This window comes from Arvicola amphibius, chromosome 1 (genome assembly GCF_903992535.2).
Source record: "Arvicola amphibius chromosome 1, mArvAmp1.2, whole genome shotgun sequence".
Taxonomy (NCBI): domain Eukaryota; kingdom Metazoa; phylum Chordata; class Mammalia; order Rodentia; family Cricetidae; genus Arvicola; species Arvicola amphibius.
Window position 1 is genome coordinate 179,630,808 of NC_052047.1, and position 18,414 is coordinate 179,649,221.

Below are 18,414 nucleotides of genomic sequence, written 5' to 3' on the forward strand. Positions count from 1 at the left end.
TTTAACCCATTTCTCTTAATCTGCATATCACCATGAGGTCGTGGCCTACCAGCAAAGTTTAAGCACATCTACCTTCAGTCATGGATCCATGGCGTCTCCTTGACTATGCCTTCTTCCTCCCAGTATTCCATTTAGTTTTTCCTGCCTACCTAAATTCTGACCTATCAAGAGGCCAAGGGAGTTTTTTTTTTTTTAAATTCATTAAGCAAGAAAAGCAACAACAGACAGAAGGACCTCTCACACCAACATTATTTTCTGCTGGCCTAGAAACTTTAGTTCCATATATGGAAAGACTCTTTCCAGAAGCCACAACAAAACTTTCATTGAACTTGAAACTCAGACTTCCTCTTGGTCTTTTTGGGTTTTCTGTTATTAAACCAACAGGTTAGGATATAAATAACAGAATTAGGAGGTATTATTGATCTAGATTACAATGGAAAACTTGGATTTCTTCTCCACAACGGAGGTAAGAAAATTTATGTCTGGAGTGAAGGAGACCATGTAGGACATCCCTTGATGCTAACAATTCCTGTAATTATGGTTAATGGGAAGCTAAAAAAGCAGATAAAACTTGAAGGATACCATAGGGCACAGACAAGTCAGAAATGAAGATATGAGTCTCATCTTCAGTAAAAAAAAAAATCCAAGGTCAGTTGAGGTGCTTGCTGAGGTCAGAGCAAAAAACAAAAGTAGTAGTAGTAGAGGAAGGTAGTTATAAACATAGGCTAAGACCACATGATCATCTACAGAAAGTAGAACTTTTGTTTACATGAGTCTTTATGCTGTATTTTGTTAAGAATATGTTTGTAGAGATATTTGCATTTTTATTTATGTTATGTCATATCAATTAACAGAATACCAATAAACAGACTTTCATGGATAGGGAAACATAAGGAGACCAAAACCATACACAAGCAAATAACAGTAATTAAGGTACAGTGACAGAGTGGAAATAGATTTCCTCAAGTAATAAAAGACCAATTAGTTATCCAATTTGAAATGGTCAGTTCTGAAAACATACTATTAATGTTATACATATTGAGCAGGATGTATTTATATCTTTATATATTTTTATATATCACACAAATTAAATATCTATTTATTTGAACTATTACTATAAACAAATGTGTATGCAATATCCAATAAAAACAAAAGAGAGCACATATTAGAAATAAAGAAGGAAATACAAATATGAAAGTCTTTGGATGAGAAAAGGAAAGTGGGAAAGGACAAAATTACAATCTCAAAATGAAATGCTTTTAAAATTAACTTATCTATTTTCAAAGGAAGATAAACATTCAGAGCATCAATTTCTTTGTTCATATTTGTCACAAATATTTGTTTACAACTCAGGAAGTCAGGACCGCGAGGGGTGCGTCCACGCACGGAGATGGTGGGACTGATCTAATGGGAGCTCACCAAGGCCAGCTGGAATGGGACTGAACGAGCATGTGATCAAACCGGACTCTCTGAATGTGGCTGACAATGACTGTGGACTGAGAAGCCAATGATAATGACACCAGATTTGGATTCTACTGCATGTACTGGCTTTTTGGGAGCCTAATCTGTTTGGATGCACACCTTCCTAGACCTGGATGGAGGGGGGAGGGCCGTGGACTTTCCACAGGGCAGGGCACCCGGACTTCTCTTAGGACTGGAGAGCGAGGGGAAGGGGGAGTGGGGGGAGTGGGAGGGAAATGGGAGAATGGGAGGAGGTGGAAATTTTTAGTTAATAAATAAATAAGTTAATTAAACTCAGTAAAATTAAGACAAAATCACTAATAGCTGCCTTATAAAGAAGAACAGGGTTAAAGAAATGTTTTCTTTTCTTATCATTTGGACAAAGTGTACTTGTAAGAGACCTTAAACAGTGCCTACTTGGTTATTCATTGATGTCTGAAAGTACAAGAGATCAATTCTGTGACTATAAACTCTGGTGCTGCCTGAACACACCTGTGTTAGTCAGAAGCGTCTTCATGGATCCAGCTGTGCTCTTTGTGCTCATTCTTACCTGACTACTTTTCTTACTCTCGAAACAAGTTTTAAGAGAAGGAAGCTACCTCCAGAGCCTACTTCTCTCCCAATTATTGGCAATATGCTCCTGATAGAGGAGATGAATTTAAACCAATCTTGACCAATGTAAGTATTCCATTGTGTTCCTTCAGTACTTGCAAAGTGAGATATAAATCATGCTGATTTCAATGAAGTTCTAATAATAGAGAAAATATTTCTTTTAAACTGAATGTAATGTCAAAAACAAAGTTTTATGTTTTTTTCTCTCATTTCCCTCTAGTCTTACTCTGGGAATTAGTAATGAGCAATGCTTTAGGTTGAAGAACATTTAGGTCATTACATTTCATAACATAGTCACAGAATATAAATTTTTGTCTATTTCTTCAAATACTTACTTTATAATCACTTTATATTATTTTGCCTAAAGGTGAAGAGCAAGGAACATTTCACTCAATGTGTCATAATTTTAGAAATTAATTTTTCTCAGATTAGTCATTCATGCTTTATTCTGAAGAACTTACTGGATCCTTATTTGTAAGGGATGGGCTTACATGGACGGGCATGGGTTCACACATGTAATGGAAGCCATAAGCAGTGTATCTTAGGTCAAGCTAGGGTTTCACAATCTCCTTTGATTCAATACAAAACCTCTGCCTTGGGCCAACGATGTTACATAATGTGAATATTTTTTCTACAGATGATGAATGATGTGGTGTAGTTTCTATGATACTCACTCTTTGATTTTTGTAACAGTAGATAAGAACTGGATGTAAATACTTGTGGTGACCTAAGAGTTTAAATTTCTACTCTTCATCAGAGGCTCTCTAGTTTTCAAAAGAAAGTGCTTGACATCTGGGTGTACATTAGTCCTGTGACTACTAATGTCTATTTCAGTATTGAGTTAGCATGAGAATGATGCTCAAGCATACAATAATCAATAAGCATAGTGTGAGTTTTGAGTCTTTACTCATTTGGAAATATGACAATATCTTAGTGCCATAATTCCTTGGCTTTAGTATGTCAACTTCCTGAGATATTACCTGGAATATGAAAGGTCATCTATACATGATAATCAGCATAATGTAAAATATATACAGACTTCAAACTTAGATTTTCTGGATAAAAATTACACAATACTATTACCAATATAAATATGTTGACTCTAAGAATGCTACAGTTACATTTTGTTTTTACTAATATTTGTATTTTCTATTTTTATTTCAGTTCTCTGAAGTCTATGATCCAATGTTCACACTTTATTTGGGTATGCAACCCACTGTGGTGTTACATGGCTATGAGGCAATAAAAGAAGCTCTCATTGACAGTGGTGAAGAATTTGCTGGAATAAGACAGCTCCCAGTTTTTAATAAGGTTTCTAAAGGCCTAGGTAAGTGTGCATGTGTATATGTTTATACTGTGCAGTATATATTGTGAGTTGGATTGTGGCAAGCAAAGACCATGATTTCTCTTCAGGAATGGGTTTTGGAATCTTTATCTGTCACCCATATGCTCCTTCTATCTCTCAGACCTACACCCTAGCGTCTGTTCCAATTTCTTTAGGTGTTGACTTTAGCAATGGAAATGCGCAGAAAGAAACAAGGCACTTCTCACCCATGGCTCTGTGGACTTTGGGAATGGGAAAAATGAGTATTGAGCCCCACATTAGAGAAGAATTGCAGTTCATTGTAGAGGAAGTGAGGAAAACCAATGGTGAGTGGAGGTTTATAGTCTGATTTTATATCTTGGTTTAGGAATGGTTTTACGAGTCATATTGTTCCCATCCTATCCAAAGCATTTTCTTCTAATGAGGTGTCATGAATATGGGTCTTATGTTAATTTTTCATTATATTATAGAGCTATACATTCCACTGAGAACAAATGTTATTTTTGCTTCGCATATCATCTCACCAGACGATAATTGTAATGATAATGTTTCCTAACAACTCATAAGAAGTCTTAACTAGATAGTATTTATTTTCTTCTCTTTTTTTTCTTCTCATTTCCTTTCTCTTCTTGAACAGCAGTTGTCTAGACTGTTTCCCTCAAGTGTCTAAGATTCCTTCCTGGATCACTTTTGTAGTTCTTCCTAAGAACAGTGTGATGGATGATCTTCATTTATCAGTTGAGTGTAGTAGAATTTTCATCAATTATTTTATCTCTTCTTATAGAATTGTTTTAAAATGCTATCTATATTTCTTTGTGCATAGCATTTAGTGTTTTGATTTATAACCTTAATAAAACATATTTCAACAAAAATATTCAAAATTAGTTCTGACATGGAAAATATTAAAATGATTCATTTTATAGGAAAATTTACTATCTAGTATTTCCCTTTGTGTCTTTAGAATGTCTTCATAGCATTTTAACATTACAGGTTTTTGTGTTAGAAAAATGATGACAGTTACTGTAACACTGTAGATGCTATTCACCTATTGCTTCTAAGGAAAGAATCTTATTAAGTCCTTGAATTTCTAAGTGAATTTGTTTTAACATTTCTTCTTTGAAACACAGCAAAACCTGACAATTAGATTGTACATATGAATTGCACGCACACATAAAGTAAGAATCTCAAAGTTGTACATTCCATACTCTGCTTAGAATCTTGTGATAGCCTACAGCATTTCAATATGTTAAATGTCTGGTATAGCAACAGTAAACTCAATGAATTTTTTACATTCAAGTGCCCAAGTTTGTTAAATAAAGTGGCCCTTATCTGAGTCTGCATAAATAGGATCACCTTTAACACAAAGAGTGTTGTTCTCTTGGTGACAGAAAGTCTAGCACTTTAAGGAAGAAAAGAAAATAGTCATTTTCTCCTACTTTGTCTTTGTTTTTGCATTGTCATAAAAATGATCAAGCCAAGTGTGGCAATGCTTATAACGTGTTGAGCCCTCGTACCTCATCTTTCAAGAAGAGAGACCATGAAGAGACACGCCCTCATTTAATGTTGGGGTAATTGTTGAACCGAGGCTCCCTCTTTTGTGCTGACTGTAGTTTGTGTCAATCTGTAGTGATGAGCTGTGGGCTGCATTCCCACCACCCTGCTTTCGGCCTCCTGACTAGCTTATGCCCCAAAATAATTACACAGAAACTGTATTCTTTTAAACACTGCCTGGCCCATTATTTTCTGCCTCTTACTCACATCTTGACTAACCCATATCTAATAATCTGTGTAGCACCACAAAGTGGTGCCTTACCAGGTAGATTCTAGCGTGCGTCCATCTTGGGCTGGAGCTTCATCGCATCTGGCTTCTCTCTCTGAGGAGAGGCACGGCAGTCTGCCTAACTTAGGAGAGGCATGGCATCTTACAGATCCTTCTACCTCACTTCCTCTTCCTGTTCTGTCTATTCCACCCACCTAAGGGGCGGTCTATCAAATGGGCCAGGCAGTTTCTTTATTAGCTAATGGGAAGCCTCCATCATTTCCCCTTTTTCTGTTTAAACAAAAAAGAAAGGCTTTAAGTTTAACATAGTAAAATTACATATAACAAAACAGTTATCATGCAAAAATTAGTTACAATATTTATATCTACTTTATCTTTTATCATAACAAAGGAAAACAGCTATAACTATCTATCTATTCTTCAGCTCCATCAAAGACTCCAGAAGAACACAATATTACCTAAGTAAATAAGAAATATGCAATTTCCATATAACTCTAGAAATGATAGAGACATCTCGCTGCCTGGACAGTCACCCAAAGTTCTTTTGTATTGTTGGGGCATCTATCTTCAGCCTATAGGCCCACAGTATCCAGCAGAGTTTCCCATGATCAATCCAATTAAAAATAATCAGCACAGAAGATGATTACTCATTTTCTTGTAAAATCAATCACACAATTTATGGGATATGTATATTTTATAATATCTGTAATAAAATATCTTGATACTAACTGTAAAAGAAAATACCCACAACTCTCTGTTTTACTCAAATGTATTAAATGTGAAGTTGGCCATGATGTATATTTGTCTTCTTTTCAGTTGAAAATTTGTTGGATGCTTCTGTGCAATCATAGACGCATTTTTCTAATGGCACATCATTCACTATGACTTTACTGACCCTGATTTTATTCTTCCCCATTTTCTCCCCTAACTCAAAGTAAGGATTGTTCTGCATTTGTCCTATTTTCCTTTCAGATAGTTACATGATATATTTGTTTCTTAAACAGCAGATTTTTTTTTTATTTTGAACACGAACATGTTCAAAAAGCGTCTTCATTTGTTTCCTCATGCTGTTTTTTTCACCTGTGATGGAATTTAAAAATTATGGTTCTCGTATAATTTAGTTATGTACGCAGATCATGCCATACTTACAATTGATGATACTACCCTTTCTTTCCATATAACACCAATGATGTGGGATTCCCCTCTGTATGTTGTGAATACCATTGGTGAATAAAAAAAAATGCATTGGCCTGTTGATAAAGCAGAACTTAGGTAGGTGGAGAAAATTAAACAAAATCCTGGTAGAAAAAAAAGGCAGAGTCAAAGAGAAGCCATGTAGCCCTGCTAGAGACAGACGCCAGAACTTTACCCAGTAAGCCACTACCACATGGCGATACACAGATTGGTAAAAATGGGTCAAATTAAGGTATAAGAGTGAGCCAATAAGAAGCTAGAGCTAATAGGTCAAGCAGTGATTTAAATAATATAGTTTCTGCGTGATTATTTTTGGGCTGAGCAGCTGAGAACCAACAAGCAGCCTCCAGCAGCACACTGATGTATTCTGTATTTGAAATTTTTTCCCTCCTAACCCTTGAATGTTACTATTTGATTTTTTTCTGTATCCCCTTTACAAACAAAATATGTGACTATTTTTTGTTTTGCTTCTGTTTATTAATATAGAATTTCTCCATGCATACATGATTGTCCTTTATGTATGTCTGTAGACAAGGCTGGCATGGAACTCACAAACACCAAAACCCTGCCAATCCAGACAGGGTTCCAGTTCTATATCACCATCAAGTCCTATTGGGCTTAGATCTTTATTTGAGAAAATGAGATGTTGAACAGCTACTTGTGTTTATACTGGAAAAGTGTGGCACAGAAGCCTGAAGCTTACAATTTTAGTGGTTAAAATGCACTTGTATCAGGAATCAAAAACTCTTGCAGAAAATTATGCCATCACTTCTTATAAACAGAGACTGCTCATTTGTTTCCTGATAACCCAGACCTGAATAATCACACAGAAGCTATATTAGTTACAATACTGCTACTCTTCATTGTATCTATAATTGTGTCGATGTCTTTGATTCCTGAGTTTTGTATAGAAAGTTCAACATTGATTCATTCCCTTCTTCTACATACAGACAAACAATTTGACCAGCACTATTTTTGGGCATGATGTCTTCATTCCATTGTGTATTTTTAACTTCTTTATCAAAACCATGTGTTCATAAGTGTATGGATTTATGTTTGGGCCATCAATTTCCTTGATCAACATGTATGTTTTCATGACAATGCCATAAAGATTTTATTACTATAGCTAATATTTATTGCCAGAAATCTGTAATGGTGGGACTTCCACCTTTTTTGTTCAGGATTTTATTAGCTCTCTTGGATTTTTTTAAATTTTCATATGGCATTAAGATTTGCCCTTTCAAGGTCTGAGATTAATTGCATTGGAATATTAATATAGATGCATTGGGTCAGGAGATAAGTTTTGGTAGAATCACCATTTTTACTGTGTTATTACTGCCAATCTATCTCTGTGGCATTTATGTGCACTCAATGCTCCCAAATCACAGCGTGGTTCCAGTCTTCTGTGTCTAACTTTTCATTGGCTGTTTATGCTACTTTATAATCAGAAAGGTAGGCAGGGACTTGGTAGTGAAACTTTCACATGTGCTCTGCCTTCCACATTTTGCTTGGATAAAGATTGCGTCTTTATATTTCCATGTGTTTTTTTTTCCAATTTTGTGCCAAATTCAATCAAAGCATTTTGGAATTTTTATCATAGAGAGAAAAGTCACCAAATAATTCGAAGGAGGTTATATCCTGCATTCTTCAAGGTATAAAAAAGGATATATGATACTTTTACCTGTGCTCTGTTTTTTCTTCATGATTACTTTTCACTAATATAGTTTGTAAATATTTTCTTTAAGTTTGATTGAATAATAAATATTCTAAATATTATGTTTTAGACAAGGTTATAGAAACCATTGATTTAATTATGAATTTTATCAGTTAAAACTTATGAATTTTATCAGTTAAAACTAATGAATTATCTGAGAATGTATATAGAATGTACTGTATACATTTCTACTTTCCTCCCTTAATATTAGTATTCATACTTTTATTTTTCATACTTTTGTGCTTTATTATTGAAGTAATTGGAGAATTTCAGGAAGCAATAAATAAAAACTATTTTTAAGTTTTTAAACTCACCAAAGTAGAATATTTTAAGAACTATATCAGGACATTTGGAATTTGACAGCAACCAGAATGTAGAAAAGAGTGAAGATACTCAAAATATAAACTATGCTATCAATTCATGACTACTCAAGAGAACAGGTGAACTTGACATAAATATTACGAGATAAAGATGACTGGGTTAATAGGCTCAACTCATCTAAAGGCATATAAATTTCATTTCTAATCAATGAATCTGCAATATTTATCTGTCAATTCCAATATCTTTAGATAATTTGAAAAGTACCTTTATCTCATTAAGTTGTGGCCAAAGGATCTTTCTGAGATACGATTTGTATTACTTAGTACTAAATCTATGCATAATATAACAACAATTTATGACCTAATATACAGCTAAATGATAAATACACTGACAAATGGGACAGAAATAGCTTATGTCCCAAGACCAAGTGGATCAAAGACCTCAACATAAACAAGGTACACTAAACCTGATACAAGAAAAATAGGAAATAGCCTTGACCCCACTGTCACAAAAGACAATTTCCTAAATGGAACACTGGTAGCACAAGCACTAAAGTAAACCAATAATAAATAGGACTTCATGAAACTGAAAAACTTTTGTACAAAGGACACCCTCTATAGGACAAAATAGAAGCTTACAGAGTGGGAAAAGATTTTTGCCAACTCCATATCTGACAGAGGGATAATATCCAAAATACATAAAAATTCAAAAAACTAGAAATCAACAAAACAAATAATACAATTAAAAATAGGATTCACTTATAAACATTGATTTTCTCATAAAGGAATCATTAACGACTGGGCAAATTTTAAACGTTCAAGATTCTCAGCCATTAGGGAAATGCAATTCAAACTTGCTTTAAGATCCCTTCTTATACCTGTCAGTGTTCTAAGATCAATAACACAAGTGACAACTCAGGCTGACAAGAATATGGAGCAATGGGGATGCTCCTACACTACAGGTGGTGGGGGAGTGGGAGGGAAATGGGAGGAGTGCATTGGTGTTTGGTTATTGGCCAAACAGTATTGTAATTAATACTGATTTCTGTGTGGTTATTTCAGGTCAGAGCAGAAGGGAAATGAACACATTGGCTCTAGCAACAGATTTGAGTGCCAGAATTCCCATGTAAAGTCTAAGAAAGCTTTAAAAAATGGCTTCTAGTAGGTAAGTCAGCAGAGGTCTAGCTGTTCAGTTTGGGCACCGGCACTGGATACTTCCCATGAACTTTCCCCATCCTAATAGGTTTTCATTTACAGTTCCCTCATAATTAGTGATGTTGAACAATGTAGTTTTTTAAGATTTATCTTCTTTTTTTTTTTTTGCATTTGTGTGTGTGTGTCCTACATGTATTCTGTGTACCATGTGTATATGGTACCTGCAGGGGCCAGGAGAGGGCACTAGATCCGATAGAACTAGAGGTATGAACAACTGTAAACTGACGAATGGGTTCTGGGAACTGAACCTGGCCCTTCTGCAAGAGCAGTAAGTTTCCTTAACTGTGAGCCATCTCTCCAGCTCCATGGTGAGCAACGTTTTATGCATCTGTTCGTCATTCACACAAGTTCTATAGAAGGACTTTTATCTTTTGTCCTACTAATTAGTTTTGCTCTCTTTTCCTATTCTCGGGAAAAGTTCTTTGTCAGGTATTTAAATTTTAAGGTTTTCTCCCATTTTATGACTTGGATTGCTCATTCTTTCATATTGTCTTCTGAATTGTTGTGATAAATATATGAACTACTTGGCTACCTGAAAAAATAAAGGGCTTTCTCTTATAAAAAAATAATTAAAAAAATAAAAATAAATAAAAAATGGCTTCTAGACCCACAAAAATGGGAGCCAAGTGCAGCTTCTTGGTAACAGCATTTTTTTTCAGACAGGCTCTGTTTGCAAGGCAGATGCAGCAAAACTCTGTGGTTTCTTCAAAAATGGCAGTTCCCTGGTTTGCCAGCACAAAGGGCTCTGGCTCCTTTGGGGGGTTCAGCTATGGAGCATTTAAATGGTTTTTGTGAGAAGAATGCTATAACTTGCTTATGGCAACATAGACCCATGTTTGCCTGAAAATGGGGCTGTGAGCATGGCTATCAGAGGCAGGGAAAAGGCCACTGCCATCTTGGACTGGGTAGAGCAACATGCAGGATCACAGAGCTGGTCCTAGCCATGCCCGCTTAGCATTTAAAAAGAAGTCCTCCTGGTCAGAAAATTATAACAACCCCATGACAATAGAGAGATTAATAGAAATGTGTTAACTGAACATGTAAGAGGTAAACGGAAATACACTTAAGCTATTGGTCAAACATTATTGCAATTTATACAGAGTTCTCTTTGGTTATTTCAGGTTGGAGCAGCTGGGAAACAAACAAGCAGCCTTGAGAAACAGTTGATTTCTTCCAACTTCGGTTCTGTTATAGGAACACTTTAACTACCGCCCATGCTTTATTATAATCTTGGCAACCACTCTACATTTAACAAACCTTCATTATTGTGCACCCACTGTTTACGATTCTTATTGATGCGAGAATAAGAACAGAGGCTATGTGTCTACGGGAGATTCAAAGACTAGCAGTTGCATTTTCTCAAGAACTTGCACATATGTCTTCTGCTCAGTTTTGCGGCACCAGCCTCACTTCTGACTTTGGGACATGGAGAAATCAAATCCTTGCAATCCATGGGTAAAACAGAGGGAATATCTGGAGCCATAAGACAATCATCTTAAATTCTCAGTTCTAGATATGAGCTGAGAGACACTGGCAGTCCTTCTGTTACACACTATTGCCAATGGAAAAAAACAATAACAACAACAAAAAATAATAGCCTGGATTATACACCATTAAGTTCCACAGTGGTAAACTCCATGAAGCTTTCTCTAAGCTACAATTTAATAATTTTATGAAAAGGTGATAGTTTTTTTCCTAACAATGGTGCTCAAGACATACATTATGGTCTTTTTAGGCTTCCATTGTTAAGAACACATATCCAAAGGTGTAAATTGCAAGAACCATTTCAAACATCTTATGAAATATGTGGATGGTCTTGTGTGCATATGTATCTAGACATGAGAAGAAGCACACAAATGGCTGCGGCAATGAGGCCAGAAAAAAAGATCACAGTAAGACCTCATTAGAAAAAACATACACCACAAAATGTCCATGAAGTATAACTTCTTATATGGGAAATAAACTTAGATTACAGACATATGAGGAATTTTCACTTATCTAAAAGTTAACACATGAGAATGTTTATCCTAGTAATGTCAGCAAATAAAACCACAAAATCTTACGTAAACATCTGGGTGGCAATACAAAATTGTCAGGTATTTATGGTTGACACACTAGAAAAACTTTTGTTTCCTTTCCATTCACTTTGCGTTCTTCTGGACTAGAAGTTTTACATGCAGTTGTGAGAACAATCCTGCCAGAAGACATAATAAACATTTCTTTGAACTGTAAGTTTAGTCTTTGCTCTGACCACTTTAGGGTTTTGGTGCCCTTGAACTAAAAGGTTTAGAAATAAATAACAATGTTAGGAGGGACGATTGATTTAGATTACAATGGGGAAATTGAGTTGCTGCACCACAACGGAGATAGAAAAATATGTCTGGAGTGAAGAAGGAAAACACTTCAAGCATCCCTTGCTTACGGCAAGTCCTGTGATTAAAATTAATGGAAAACTACAGCAGCCTAAGCCTGGCAGGATGACATAGACCAATGAGAAATGAACATGTAGGTCTCTTAGCCAGGCAAAGAACCAAGGTTACCTTGATGCTTTTTGAGTTTGGAGCAAAACCAAAATGTGTAGGAGATGAATCTAGTTATAACCATCAGATAAAGACACATGAATGGTTATAGAAATGAGGATTTATAGTTGGAAACATGAGTGTTTTCTCTAAGAATATATTGACTCAGATATTTGTGTTTTCTTTCAGTTTAGTCATCATATTATATAACATTAGATAACTAAAGAAATATCTTGATGGGGGAGCATTTTGGCATTAGGGAGAAACTGGTACCAGATTAACCTCCAGAAATACGCAAGAATAACCCAAACTAACACTCCTAGGAATAGTATAGAGGATAACTGAACTCACGAGCTACTGAAATCAGATTTGTGACTACAATAATTGTCACCAGAGATACTCTACCCAGAAACTGATGAAAGCAGATGCAAGATCCATACCTAAGCAATGAGTTGAGCTTTGGGAATCTTCCTGAAGAAAGGGAGGATGAATTGTAAAAGCCCAGGGATGTCATGATGGGGGAACTCACAGAGGGATCTGAGCTTGTGGGAGCTATTGGACTCTGGGTCAATTGTTAGGGAGCCTCCATGGCATGGACCTAAGCCCTCTGCATCTGTGTAACAGTTGTGCAGATTGGTCTCTATGTAAGGCTCCCAGCAGTGAGATCAGGTCCTGTCACTGACACTTACCTGACTTTTGGAAGCATGGGCCCCATGGAGGATTACCCAGCCCAACCTTGATGCAAGTGTAGGAGCAATGTCCTGCCTCATCCTGATGTGCCATGCTTTTTTCAAGCCTGTGGGTTTCTGCCCCTGTAGAAGGAGCAGCGGGCTGCGTTCCGCCACACGGCTAGCTTTACCCAAAATAATTACACAGAAACTGTATTCATTTAAACACTGCCTGGCCCATTAGTTTCAGCCTATTATTAACTAATTCTCACATCTTGCTTTAACCCATATTTAATAATCTGTGTAGCACCACGAGGGGTGGCTTACCAGGAGAGATCTTAACCTGCGTCCATCTCGGAGAGGAGAGGCATGGCGACTACCTGAAGCTTCTGCCTAACTTCCCTTCTTCCCAGCATTCTGTTCTGTCTACTCCACCCACCTAAGGGCTGGCCTATCAAATGGGCCAAGGCAGTTTCTTTATTAACCAATGAGAGTCCTCCATCATGCCCCTTTATAAATGGAGAAAGGAGGGGGGTGGAAGGGAATCAAGTAGATGGAAAGTGGGGGGAGACTGGGAGAAGAGAAAGAAAGGGAAAACTGTGTTTGATATGCAAAATAAGTAAAGAAAACACTGTATACATAATAAATAAATCTTATTTTAAAAACTAAGGAAACAAAAGAGGACACAGTAGAAAGATAAAAAGGAAATGCAAATATGGGCATTTTTGGATGAGGAAAATGAAACTGTAAAATGACAAAATTATTCTATAATTTCAGAATAAAATACTTTTGAAAAATTAACTATTTTTTAAATAAAGACAAACTTTCAAAATATCAAATTCATTGTTCATATTTATCACCAATATTTGGTCATAACTTTGTAAAATTAGATCAAAATCACTAAGAGGCACCCTAAGAAAGACAAGGTTAAATAACTGTTCATTTTTAGTTTTTGTTATCACAGGAACAAAGTCTACTTGGAAGAGAGCTCAAACATTACCTAGTTGGTTACTCAATGATGCTCCAAAGTACAAGAGGTCAGTTCTATGGCCGCATTTTAAAAGCTCTGTACTACCTGATCACACTTGTGCCAGTGGGAAGGTGAACCATGGATCTAGTCTTGGTCTTGGTGCTCATCCTGACATGTCTGCTTCTCTTCTCACACTGGAAAGAGAGTTCGACGAGAGGGCAGCTACCTCCTGGACCTACTCCTCTGCCGATTATTGGCAATATCCACCAGATAGATGTAAAAAATGTTCACCAAGCTTTTACCAATGTAAGTATACTTTATGCTTGTCTGGCACTTTGTAAAGAGAGCTATAAGTGATGGTGTTTTCAAAGAAACTCTAGTACTAGAGAAAATATTTTTTAAATGCATGTAAAGTGAAAAACAGTAAAGTTGTTTCTGTCTTTTCTGGGACTCACCTGTAGTACTGCTGTTGAAAGTAGTAATAAACAAGATATCAGGTTATAGAATATTTAGAACACTGATTTTATAATATAATCACAGAATTAAAGGTTTTTTTTAATGAATAAAGCCTTTTATTTTTTTCACTATAAACATGAATACTAAGTTCTATAGCATGTTTGTAACTCATAAGAAGGACACAGCATTTTGATACATTAAAGCACTATCTTATTTCCTATATAAAAGAAAAAAAAACATGGCAAAGTTTGCCTGAAAAGAAATATTTTTGAATAAATCTCGATAGTTCGGTTATAGTATGTCTAACGAAGCTAATGACATGCCCTTATCCCAACGTGAACAGTGGAGCTGGAGTGAATGCTGAGCAGGGCAGCAGGGACCGCTCAGGAATGTTTCCTAGATGCAGCCTTGAACGTGATGCTTTGTAGACACTGTGCATGTCCCCACAATGTCAACACCACTCTCTGCACATTCATCTTCCTCTACTTGGCTGCTTTGACGGTGGTAGCTGCTTTTCTCAAGGTTTCTACAGGAGCTATGCATTTTGGAGAGATTCATTGTGTGCCATCTGTTCAGAGAACATTGTCTTTGTCTCATAGAGCCTAAACTGGCCTCACAATCACTATATATCTGAAACTGGGCTTGAATCCCTAATTCTTCTGCCTCTATTTCCAAGAGTATGTGCCATCATACCCAGGGAGGAAGATTTTTACTCTGGCTATGGTGGCTACCTTCCTTCCAACAAATACCTATATCTTCATATTCCACTGCATCATGGGTAATAGGAACCCACTAAGTGCCTCTGTCCCTCTGATTCGATCCACTTGATTTCTGTAAAGAGTCACTTCCATTCTCTCTGTCCTACATAATAAGACAAAGTCACAAACAAAACACCTCAAATAAACACCAAAATTATTGGAAAAAAGAACAAATTTGGAGTTTCCCACTCTTAACTTGGTGGCAATATAGTCCTGATTTCAAAACACATTGCAATGGCACAATAAGCAACATGGAATAAAACCCAGACAACCTCTTAGACATATGAAGAAGAAGGATGGTGGATCCATAACTTATAGTATACAAATACACAAAAGCATGCTTACAGATACATATATATATATATATATATATATATATATAAACAGGCACATACACATACATGCACATGAAAACACAAACATACACAGACGTGCATGCACACAAATGCACATAGGCACATACACACATGTGTGCATTCACACAAATATACACACAACACAGACACATATATGAAAAGACACACACAATAAAGTTTATTTATTTTTAACTACATGAATATACATGATTTGGATCTCAGATAATAATCGGAAACTGCAAAACCTCTCTGAAATTGCTATAAAGGATCACTCAGAAGTGAAGATAGTCAGAATTCAGTCACAAAGCTAAGTTCTTTAAAAAACTCTTGTTCTCTGAACAGAATTAAAAGTTTTATCTACTTTTTAAAATCCTCCTTTCAGAAACATTTTCTATTATTTTGACTAATGGTGAAGTGTGAGGGATTATAGTGATATTTTGGGATCTAACTAATAAATCTTTCCAAAAGATCAAAGTGCAGACTAATTTCATGTATGTGTTAATTAAATTAGAACTAATTAAAGATACGTGCAGTGGTAGCACGTAACATTAATTCCAGGACTTGGAAGACAAAGGCAGACAGGCCTCTGTGAGTTTAAAGCCACCCTGGGCTACACTATACTGGTCCAGTCTCAAAGGAAACAGAGCCATGTGGTAGCAGCTCACACCTTTAAATCAAGTACCAGAGAATTAGAGAAGGGAAGTGAGATGGTTGGGCAAAGAGAGGACACAAGGCGGGAGGAGACAAGAGCTCAGATGTGCTCTGAGCATACCTTCTGAGGATACAGTCTGAGCATACAGTCTGAGGATTAATTCTGGAGATGCAGTTTGAGGATTCATAAAGACAGGGTCACCTCCTTTGAATCTGAGGATTCTGTAGAGGTAAAAGTCCCTCTAGTGACTGGCTGCACTGCTTCTCTGATCTCTCAGCTTTCACCCCCTAGTATCTGACTCTAGGTGTTAACTATTAAGACCAATTGGAATTAGCATCACAATGAATATTATTTAAATGAGTCATAATTGTAGAGACACATTGTTCTTGGATTATTCATTCATGCCTTACTCTGTAGAATTAATTGGATCCTGATTTAAAGAAAAGCAATGGGCATAGCATCACACAGGACAGGAAACCATAAACAGTGTGGCTTAGCTTATACTGTGGTTTCCCGATCTCCTTTCATTCCATACAAAGCCTATGCCTGGGACCAAAAATAGTGCATGATGAGAATATTTTTTCTACAGGTGCTGTATCTTGTGGTGCAGCTTCTGTGACGCTTACTCTGTACTATTGTAACAATAGATGAGGACTGAATTTAAACACTTGTGGTGACCTAAGAGTTTAGATGTTTTCCCTTCATCACAGGTTTTGTAATTTTCAACAGGAAGTATTTCACAGCTGGGTCCACAGAAGTCATGTGACTATTGATGTCTATTTCAGTATGTAGTTAGCATGAGAATAATCTGTATTATCCACAAAATGGATAAGCATAGTGTGGATTTGAAGGCTCTTTACTCCTTTGTATTAGAACCCAGGAAATGAGTGTGAAACTTTGACTTCAGGTGCTTTGTAAAATATGACAAAGTGACCTGATGAATATCATAGTAAGGTGATTCCTCTGTTTAGACTATAAAAGGCCTGGGATATTGCCTAGCACCCAGAAGGTCATCTATATGTAGCAATCATCATAATGAAAGGTATATACAATCTTCAAATTAAGATTTTCTGCATAAAAATATTTTGACACAGTTCTATTGCCAGAATGAAGAGGTCAACTACAGTGACATTTTTAGAATATTTGTGTTTTCTATTATCATTTCAGTTCTCTAAAATATATGGCGCTGTGTTCACTCTGTATTTTGGCATGAAACCCACTGTGGTGTTGCATGGCTATGAGGCAATAAAAGAAGCTCTCATAGGTCATAGGGAGGAGTTTAGTGGAAGAGGAAAACTCCCAATTTTTGATATGGTTTTAAAAGGCTTGGGTAAGTATGCATTGCTTCTGTGTATACTGGGTAGTATTGAGGTGGAGGGTGGAAGCAGAGGTCATGTTTGCTCTTCAGGAATAAGTTTGGGACTCTGTCTGCGACCAGTCTGTTCCTTTATCTGTCTCTCAGACATACTCCCTAGTTTTTATTCCAATTTCTTTAGGCATTGGGTTTAGCAATGGAGATTCATGGAAAGAAACAAGGCACTTCTCACTCATAACCCTGAAGAAACTGGGCGTGGGGCAAAGGAGTATTGAGAACCGTATTCAAGAGGAAGCGCAGTTCCTTGTGGAGGAACTGAAGAAAACCAACGGTAAGTGCAGGTTTAAAATCTGACGTTTACGTCTTGTTCTATGTATGTCTGCATTAGTCAACTTTTCCCATCTTATCAAAGCATTGTTTTCTAAAGAGATGTATTGGGTATGGGTCTCATGCTAATTTTCTATAGCATTATGGAGCCATACATTCCCTCATCAAAAATACTGTTTTCCTTTGCATATCATCTCACCACGATACCATTTCCAACAGCAATAGTTACTAAGGCAACATAAGAACCCTAGAAAAGATTGAATTAGCTTTCTTTTCATCACCTTTCTTTTCTTCCCTTTTCTTTTCTTTCTTGAGCAGCAATGGTCTAGACTGCTTCTCTAAAGTGTCTAAGGGTCCTTCTTGTGTTGTGTTTGTAGTTTTTGGCAACTATGGTGTGATTTAATAATTTTATTTCTCATATAAGTGTTCTCCAATTCACACTTTTCTCTCCCTATGTCCCTTTACCCCCATCCCACCCCGCCCCCCAGTTCCCAATTTTTGCCTGGTAATCTTGACTACTTCCAATATCCAGTAGGATGACTATCTGTTTTGCTTTGGGTTCACCTTCTTATTTAGCTTCTCTAGGATCACGAATTATGTGCTCGATGCCCTTTATTTATGGCTAGAAACCAATTATGAGTGAGTACATCCCATGTTTATCTTTTTGGGTCTGGGTTACCTCACTCAGAATAGTGTTTTCTATTTCCATCCATTTGCATGCAAAATTCAAGATGTCATTGTTTTTTTATCGCTGAGTAGTACTCTAATATGTA

At 36.5% G+C, this 18,414-nt stretch overlaps 2 protein-coding genes across 2 annotated transcripts in view; both read left to right on the plus strand.

The window, feature by feature from the left end:
- Window positions 1-433: 433 nt before the first annotated feature.
- On the plus strand, window positions 434-12,297 carry LOC119808501 (cytochrome P450 2C26-like). The gene is made up of 5 exons (XM_042054472.1): window positions 434-466; window positions 3,238-3,400; window positions 3,574-3,723; window positions 9,468-9,570; window positions 10,742-12,297. The coding sequence occupies exons 1-4, from the start codon at window positions 434-436 to the stop codon at window positions 9,533-9,535; spliced, it is 414 nt and encodes a 137-aa protein (XP_041910406.1). The 3' UTR covers window positions 9,536-9,570; window positions 10,742-12,297.
- A 1,581-nt stretch (window positions 12,298-13,878) lies between these two features.
- The window catches only part of LOC119808473 (cytochrome P450 2C26-like), a 42,304-nt gene continuing 37,768 nt past the window's right edge, over window positions 13,879-18,414 (plus strand). Inside the window, 3 exon segments of the mRNA XM_038321023.1 lie at window positions 13,879-14,083; window positions 17,167-17,329; window positions 17,496-17,645. Of these exon segments, the coding sequence (XP_038176951.1) occupies window positions 13,916-14,083; window positions 17,167-17,329; window positions 17,496-17,645 (481 nt within the window). The 5' untranslated portion in view covers window positions 13,879-13,915.

Bases quoted from the DNA above. Each gene is read 5' to 3' on its own strand.
- LOC119808501 (XM_042054472.1), top strand. From the start codon at position 434: ATGGAAAACTTGGATTTCTTCTCCACAACGGAG. The intron at 467-3,237 runs GTAAGAAAATTT...TTTTTATTTCAG, and splicing joins ATTTCTTCTCCACAACGGAG to TTCTCTGAAGTCTATGATCC. The intron at 3,724-9,467 runs GTGAGTGGAGGT...TGGTTATTTCAG, and splicing joins GGAAGTGAGGAAAACCAATG to GTCAGAGCAGAAGGGAAATG.